Genomic DNA, 8,962 nt, shown 5'->3' on the forward strand with positions numbered 1-8,962 from the left:
TCAAATTCATTGACTGCTACAAGTGTTATTGATAAGTTACTTTCATAAAATGAATCATGGCAACTTTACTTGTTTGTAATACAAAAGAACAGTACTGACAGTGGTAAAATGCTATGGCAGGTGAGCCAAGTAAAAATAATGACTAGTACAATTGAATGAATTCTGAACAGTTAGCTGTCACTTTATGATAATAAAAAATCAATGAAACTTGCTAAGTTGTTGATGTAGTTGACTGCTCTTGATTAAAAGGAGAACAACTCTTAATTAGCAGTTTGTACCGGACAGTGATTGTATTTAGCTATGCTAACAAACTTACATGTATCAATAGAGTTAATAAAAAGAAAGATTCCTGTTATTACATCATTGAACAAAGAAGTCTAGTGACATATGACATTGTGAGTGCACATAAGCGCTTTGTGAACTGTGAGACAGGCAGGTGTAGAGATGAAGAATTTAGTCTGGGTGCCCAACAAAAACACTTTAAACCATTAATTTAGCAATGATTCAGCATTTAAAAGTTTTAATCACAGACCAATGGAGAAAGAATTAAGAATATTTTAGAGAAAATAAAAGCGTCTGATATGAACAGATGTCTGTAAGTGTCAGCAGGTACCAAAGCAAACTGTATATTTAAAGGTTTATTTGACTAGATTGCAGACTGAAGATGCAGGAATTGACGTAAAGCAAGTAATACTTCAACTATTAGTTGACACTTGCTATGGAATGACTCAGTCTCTGAATGGGTAGTTATCGTGCCTTCAACAGCATCTACCCCAACAGAATCGCCTTGATGCAGTCGGTTCTTGGTTACGGTGAGGGTCTCCAACCAACGGGGCTTAGCAGGACCATATGCATTCTCATGCAACAGCTGAGGTATGCAGATTAGAGAGTCTCTAAGGATGGTCAACATAGTAACGCCATGCGATATGACTGACAGTTCTTGCAGGTGTTTGTCAATGATATGGTGGAGAACAAGCTCGAATGTCCCACCAACGGCTATTGTGCAGAGGTACTCTGGGGGGGGGGGTTCTAAAAAGAGAAACAAGCAAGCTTTTCCTCCTGTCTTCAAACAAGGCAAAACTTGGGTTATACTCTCCCTCTTTAGACCTGAATGTATTGAGCTGAATTGATCACTTGAAAGATCAATCCATGATAATGGCAGAAAGACAGATTTGCGTTGCATTAAACCAGGTTACCAAGGGTTGATCACAACTATTAGATGAGATTAAACTGGTTTTAATGATTAAAGGGCTAAAATATTGATTATTATTACAATTTCCATTTAATAAGGATCTCAAACCAGCCACAAATTTCAGAGTAAAGAGCGAAGGCACAAATCGACTTATGATCAATACACAAACCAGTCTTAGTAAAAAATAGAGCTGATATCTACCAAGGTAAAATGTGCTGAGAGATTTAGAAACAATGTCATAATAGTGCTTTCGCTGCCACAAGCTATACTATGAGGTAATGGTAAGTTTGTAGCCTAATCAAAGCAGTATGCCTCAACATCCTTTCACATATGTAATAATACGGACCAACCTACAAGCCAACTACAAAATAGTGAGAGATCTATGGAGGTTTCTTTTAAAACTTCACCAGACTGAAGCTGCGAACTTCACACCATTAAATAATAAGCATCTGTCAGGAGAAGACGATTTTTTATAATCTTGTTACAAGACGATCATCCAGACTTATAAACGCAGGCAGACTGAGACTTGTATAAGCTGATAAATTTTAAATATAATTTTTCAATTAAGAACCATTCTAGACAAACTATAAAACTGTAGAAAGAGAGAGATATGGAGAGAGGGAGATAGAGAGAGGGAGATAGAGTGAGATAGAGAGAGGGAGATAGAGTGAGACAGAGAGAGGGATAGAGAGAAAGGGAGATAGAGAGAGGGAGATAGAGAAGAGGGGATGGATAGGGAAGGAGATAGATAGGGAGAGGGAGAGATAGAAAGAGGGAGATAGAGAGATAGATAGAGGGAGATAGATAGAGGGAAATACAGAGAGGGAGAGAAAGAAGGAAATAGAGAGAGGGAGAGATAAAGAGCGGGAGAGAAAGAGGGATATAGGGAGATAGAGAGAAGGAGATAGATAGGGAGATAGAGAGAGGGAGACAGATAGAGAGAAGGCGAGAAAGAGGGAAATAGAGCGAGATAGGGAGATAGAGAGAGGGAGAAAAAGAGGGAGATAGAGAGAGATAAAGAGCGGGAGAGAAAAAGGGAGATAGGGAGGGAGATAGAGAGAGGGAGACAGATATAGAGAAGGCGAGAAAGAGGGAAATAGAGCGAGATAGGGAGATAGAGAGAGGGAGAAAAAGAGGGAGATAGAGAGAGATAAAGAGCGGGAGAGAAAGAGGGAGATAGGGAGGGAGATATAGGAAGAGGGAGATAGAGAAAGAGATAAGGATAGGGAGAGAGGGAGATAGAGAGAGGGAGATAGAAAGAGAGGAAGATAGAAAGAGAGGGAGATAGAGAGAAAGATAGAGAGAGGGAGATAGAGAGAGAAAGATAGAGAGGAGATAGAGAAAGGGAGATAGAGCGAGGGAGATAGAGAGCGGGAGAGATAGAAAGAGGGAGAAAGAAGGAGAGGAAGATAGATAGAGGGAGATAGAGAGAGGGAGATAGAGAGAGGGAGATAGAGAGAGGGAGATAGAGAGAGGGAGATAGAGAGAGGGAGATAGAGAGAGGGAGATAGAGAGGAGAGAAAAAGGGAGATAGAGAGAGGGAGAGACAAACAGCAGGAGAAAAAGAGGAAGATAGCAAAAGAGATATAAGAAGAGGGAGATAAAGAGAGAGAAAGAGGGAGATAGAGATAGGGAGCTAGCCAGAGAGATATAGGAAGAAGGAGATAAAAAGAGAGAGAGAGAGAGAGAGAGAGAGAGAGAGAGAGAGAGAGAGAAAGAGGGAGATAAAGAGAGGGAGAGAGAAAGAGTGGGAGATAGAGAAAGGGAGATAGAGAGAAGGATAGAGAGAGAGAGGGAGAAGAGAGAGAAAATGAGATAGAGAGAGGGAGAGAAAAAGGGAGATAGAGAGAAGGAGAGATAAAGAGCGGGAGAGAAAGAGGGAGATAGGGAGAGAGATATAGGAAGAGGGAGATAGAGAGAGAAGAGGGAGATAGAGAGAGGGAGAGATAGAGAGAGGGAGAAAGAGAGGGAGATAGAGAGAGGGAGATAGGGAGAGGAGATAGAGAGATAGAGAGAGGGAGATAGAGAGAGGGAGATAGAGAGAGGGAGATAGCGAGAGAGATATAGGAAGAGGGAGATAAAGAGAGAGAAAGAGGGAGATAGAGAGAGAAAGAGCGGGAGATAGAGAGAGGGAGATAGAGAGGAAGATAGAGAGAGAGAAATAGAGAGAGAGAGGGAGATAGAGAGAGGGGAGGAGAGAGAGATGTTATATGACAGATCAACATTGTCAAAGTTTATCAACCAGCTATTTCTAATTTGAAATGGAAATTAACAAACCTTCAGACTCATATTTATTGTATACAAGATGTCAGGTAATGTTTGTAATTCAAAATTATTAAGAACTCAATTTTGATTGGTCTTCAAACTGACAAAAAACGTTTTCACTTTATTTATCCTTTTTGGACCTTTTTACATGCGTCGAGTTAGTCTGACATAATCATTCATAAATTGTCACAGTTTTAGCAGACTGGCATTATGATAATGAACTATGAAGATCGTTTGTGCTACAAACAGAGCTTTATAGCTAAGACACAAAAGTCTAGTACCTACTCCTAGGCTAGTACCTGACTAACATATGACAACAGTTGCAGGTGAGCTAAAACCATGTACAGTTGCACTGATAGTAAACAGCTGGAAAGGAAAAAAGCATTTACAAATAAGAACTTTTACTTCAGGCTACAAAACTTAGTAAATATCCTGTAGATAAAGCACTTCCTCTGTGATTATTTCGATGCTGCAAATGAAGTCATGATAGAAAAAGGTATTGGTGATTGAACAGGTTTGTGAAGTATAGCCTGAGAACCAGTGTAAGTGTGCTAGAAATTAGTGAGACATACTGATTCTATGTAGCACTAGAAACAAAGTTTTGAACTCGAGCTGAACAATAAGACTTTCATCAGCAGCAAGTTGGATTATGATTGGTCACAATATAATATATCACCCTATTAATAGGCTGATATTTTTGCTATATCATTATAGCAAAAACTGCCAACTAACTTCATGATCTCCACAAAATCTGAAAGTAGAATATGCTTGTTATTAAATTTTACAATTAATGTAGTAGATCTTAAAACACAAGTAAAATAAACCAACAAACTATTCTGGTTTCACATAATATCCACATAATTTGTGAAATTTTTGAGTGAATTTCTCGGACATAATCAAATAAAAATCATTTTATGTGGACTGTTACTTCTTAATAAACCAATCAGAAGAGGAAAATATTGCATTCAGAATGTAAGGGATAATTTTTGCACTAAATATACAATCCTTGCGAAAGGCTATGATTCACACTCTATATGTATTCACACTCTATATACTATTTCAATTTTAACATTGCTAAATTAACATTTACCAGTTAAATTGTTGCTTTTTGACAGAACTTTTGATATTCTACTCCTAGTCACACCGGTTGAAGAGTTCTTTGAAGAGCTGGAAAACATACCACTTTGTATATTTGCGCTACAAACAAATTGACAGAAATAGTTACCGAGCATCAATTCTGAAAATATACCTGCACTATTTTACCAAACAACAATTAAACCAGGAATAGAAAGATTAACAAAAAATTACTATTTTTTACCTCCCAATAATTATGTTATAGCCGATAACTATTTTATTTTTCCTGCAAGATAAATCAGCACAGAACAAAATATGTAAAATGCTCCTCTTTGTCAAATTTAAGAAAGTGAATTATAAATAAGTATAAAACATATTCTCTTGATTACTAAAAGTGCATTTAAATAGTGATCAAATATAAAAACAGAAACAGATAAGGTGGTATTAACATAATAAAATGGGTGGTCCCTATCGGCACTTGCATGAAAACAGTTGGTAGCAGCTAATGGGATAGTTTACATGATACCAAAAAAGGGAGTTAAATATGATGGCAAAACGAATGAAGTGCGAGAAACTGTTGATGATACGTAAGCACTTTCATTTACAATTCAGTTAAATTTATCTTTAAATATCGATGAAATTTTCATTAGAAAGAGGTTTTACTTTTTGGCTTTGGTTTTAAATTGGTTGTTTTTTAATGGCCCTTACAAAACATTCAGCAAAACAAAGAATTTTACTGAAACTTCACACGTAAAGGTGGTATTACATAAGGTAGCAGGTGGGTATGATGAATATTCAGAGTATGATGACATGCCATTGTGCATTGATACAGTTAATAAATGGTTAGTGTAGATGCATGAACAAAAGGAAAGAGCATTCCAGATAAGATAATGAAACAAAGGCATAGCAAATGTTACTCACTTCATCCATTGAGTTTCATCGCGTGAAACCAGTGAGCTTCTTACTGCTTTCAAACTGCTTGAAATGAGGTCTTTAAGCTGATGAGCGATACCTTCCGTTGGAGCTCCTAATACTAATGTGTTCACACCAGGTGCATCTTTTGGGATGAGATGAGAGTAGATAACTGTTCCGAAAGTTATTTCAGTGCATCTACTAAATGGGCAAACATTGTCTATAGCTAAATCATTAATATCATAGACTATTGCTTTGTTGCAGGATCTGGATAAGAATTCAAGCTCGTCTTCGGGAAGGGCATGAATAACATCCATATTATGTTGTTGACAGAGATCTTTATCAGTGGTAGAGAGTTGGTAAACAGTAATGATTAGCTGAACTCCAAGCCTCGTGATCAACTCAAGGACTTTTGATGCGCGTACGCGTTTGTGATATAAAGCTGCATCTATACCCTCGTTATCATGAAGGGAATATTCTGCGATGTTATTGCCATCTGTAGCACCGCTGTCAAGAGGACATGACAACAAAACAAACCTCCCTTCAATCACACTAATTTTAGAATTTTGTAGACGTTCGAAACGACAAAACCCTCGACTTAGTAAGTATCCAGGAAATAAGGCTGAGGCTGACAAGGATTGGCCGACATTTTCATGGAGAATATAATTTTTGTTTTTTAAGAGATGATGTACAACAGAGTCGACAGACGAGAAGGTCTTACATGTTCTCCATGCTTCGATCAACTGAACTGAAAGTAATCCAAGATAAAATGCCTCCTGGTCAGCAAGATGACTCTTGAAGTAACCCGCGATAAGGTTTACGATATGATGAGATGAGTCATGAGTGACTAAAGCGATGTCTGACACAAGACAATACTGGCTCATCAAAGTAAACAAATGGTTTATTGTATGAGCCAGAATATGTTCTATCTCTTGGCATAGCTTCACTCTCTGAGCAACTCTGTCTTTCTCTTGAAAATAATTGAAGCCAGTAGGATTTCCAGACAAGTAAGCAACTTGTATGAGTAGTTCATTTAACAAAAGTAAAAATGATTTTGTGCAATCACCAAACTTATCATAATAGGCTCTGATGTGAGTCATAACACACTCATAAATAGGACTTTTTAGTTCCAAAACCTTTAGTATTTGTATGCCCTGATTCGTTATTAAAACGTGTCCTGTTGATGTTGAAATGACGGTGTGCTGAAAATTAGTCCTAAATCCTGACCTAATTGAAGATGAAAGAGCTGAGGATGCATCTTTAATGGTGTCAAAACCAAAATTGACCACCTTCGCCATGTCACCTGATGTGACGTCTTCAAAATTCAGCAATTTAGAAAACAACACTAGTTGGCAGCACTATTTCCATGAAGGAATCTTCTTGTAGCGTCGCATATTTTGCACTAAAATATATTAGCACCACAAAAACATTAAAAACAAACTTAATTGTAGAAGTCACATGAAGGGTCGGTCAGATTGATATTGATAACAACTAAAATGATTAGGAAAACCCGGAAGAAAATCAAATGCTTAAGAAACTACAACTCTCACACACAACGTGAAATACATCCATAAAAGCCTGTATTAATTTGACAAAATCAAAAGTAAAAACTAAAGAGATTAAATATGATTAAAGCACATCAATTACATAAGGACTATTTCAGCTTATTTAAGTTCTTCAACATCTCTGCTTTCAAATGAGCCATTGTTTGACATGGTGACACAGACATAGGTTGGTGTTTATAGGATTTCCCAAGAGCTCTACCGCAGAAACGTTCAATGGTATAGGCTCGAAAACTGCGACGCCAAAAATTTCAAATTCGGTGTTGTGTGCTCTTACCGCTTATTTTTAATGCTTACCGCTTATATTTATCAACGACGATAATGACGCTAGAGGCAGGCGAAAGTAGGACAACTCCAGAGAGCCAATGAAGATGACCAAGGCATCAGTGTCATTAGCTATCCATGCACAGATTATTTTTAAGATAATTAACTCAGATTCCAAGCACCATACAGTCAAACATGGATAACTCGCCCTCGGATAGCTCGAAAACATGGTTAACTTGAACGGTTTCTTTGGTCCGTTCCCACGTAATAATAAATTGCTTTAGATAACTCAACCTCAACTCTGTTAACTCGAACATTTTTTTGCCAAACAGCTACCGAGACGGTTGTTATCGCTTTAGAAAATCACTTTATTCCAAGCCATAGAGGTAAACCTCAACTTTTCGTCATTCATAGATGTCGTTATTACCACCATCGGGCAAAATATTTTTGTCAACGACTTTTCTAATGGTTTAGTGATGGCCCTTTGGAAGCAAGGAAAAGCGAGGTAACCTTCGGATAAACTTGCAGAAAAGTCGGCTAAATTGACCTTGGTTAAAATGCTCGAAAGAAAAATATGTCTTTTCTTCTGACCATTTCAACAACGATCAAGTTTTGCCAATTTTAATCTAAAAAACGTTCTTGCAATAACAACACCTCAAACAACAAACCAATTTCAAGTGATAGAAAAATCTCTATACTTTTTGATAAAAAAATGTTTTGAACTTTACATTAGAAGCATTTAATTTGTAACAAGCCATTTATGCTTTTGATTTATATTATAGTTTGTATATGTACATGTATCTACTAATAAATAAATAAATAAATGGACTTGTGACAGTGCTCTGATAACTTGAACGCTCTGATAACTCGAACACTTTCGCTCGGTCCCGTGAAATTAGAGTTATCCATGTTTGACTGTACTATAATTTTCCGATGATATAATGAGCTAGCGCTCGCTTTTTATTGTGATGTTGAGGGGCACGACTGAGGCAAATTAATTTCAAGCATTGCATGATCTCGCAAAAGTGCAATCTACATATAGTCCTAGGGCCACGCCACAGCAGGTCACAACTTAATTGATGTGTTTTCATTAACTTTACGTCCATGGGTGGTTAACAACAAGTTACATTAATAGTAGTCATTTCTGTTTTTGTTTAATTTTGTTGTAGAAGTCAATTTAATTAAATCAATTGTTGGGATTGACTCACTGCACTCTAGGATTGTTAAAAATGAGAAGCCTACTGTGAATAACTTAATTTGTCTATAAGCTAGCATCATACACAAAGTGATTAATTTAACTGCTCAATACACCTGCTTTTTTATTTTCCATATACTGTTATTTATTCGAATATAAGGTATAAATATTTTAATTTGTTTTTCTTTATATTTAATTACTAAGTAATTATAAATCAAGTTATTAATCATTTCTGTATTGGACAAACAATGCCATCATATAAAACGATGTGATAACACTTACTATAAATGTTTAAATGAACGAAAGGATAAAAAAAGTAAACTCTAACAATTACCCGAAATCAATTAACTCAGAACATGTGTTTGTATCGGTCGGGCGTTAGCACGATCCCCGGGCATTGTTGATTATCTAGAATGCTAGTTTATTATTAGCGCTCCCCGGGTTTAAGAGCACTGATTGTCACAGACAAGCGCAGCTTCAATGGCAGCGAAAAGGATC

The 8,962-nt window shown here is 36.9% G+C and overlaps 1 protein-coding gene across 1 annotated transcript in view; it reads right to left on the reverse strand.

Moving 5' to 3' along the window:
- The window catches only part of LOC137389874 (uncharacterized), a 549,220-nt gene extending 542,818 nt beyond the window's left edge, over positions 1–6,402 (reverse strand). Inside the window, exons 1-2 of the mRNA XM_068076024.1 lie at positions 5,453–6,402; positions 4,548–4,654 (exon numbers count right to left, since the gene is read on the reverse strand). Of these exons, the coding sequence (XP_067932125.1) occupies positions 4,548–4,654; positions 5,453–6,327 (982 nt within the window). The 5' untranslated portion in view covers positions 6,328–6,402. The remainder of the gene's footprint in view (positions 1–4,547; positions 4,655–5,452) is intronic.
- Between the last annotated feature and the right edge of the window lie 2,560 nt (positions 6,403–8,962).

This window comes from Watersipora subatra, chromosome 3 (assembly GCF_963576615.1).
Source record: "Watersipora subatra chromosome 3, tzWatSuba1.1, whole genome shotgun sequence".
Lineage (NCBI taxonomy): Eukaryota > Metazoa > Bryozoa > Gymnolaemata > Cheilostomatida > Watersiporidae > Watersipora > Watersipora subatra.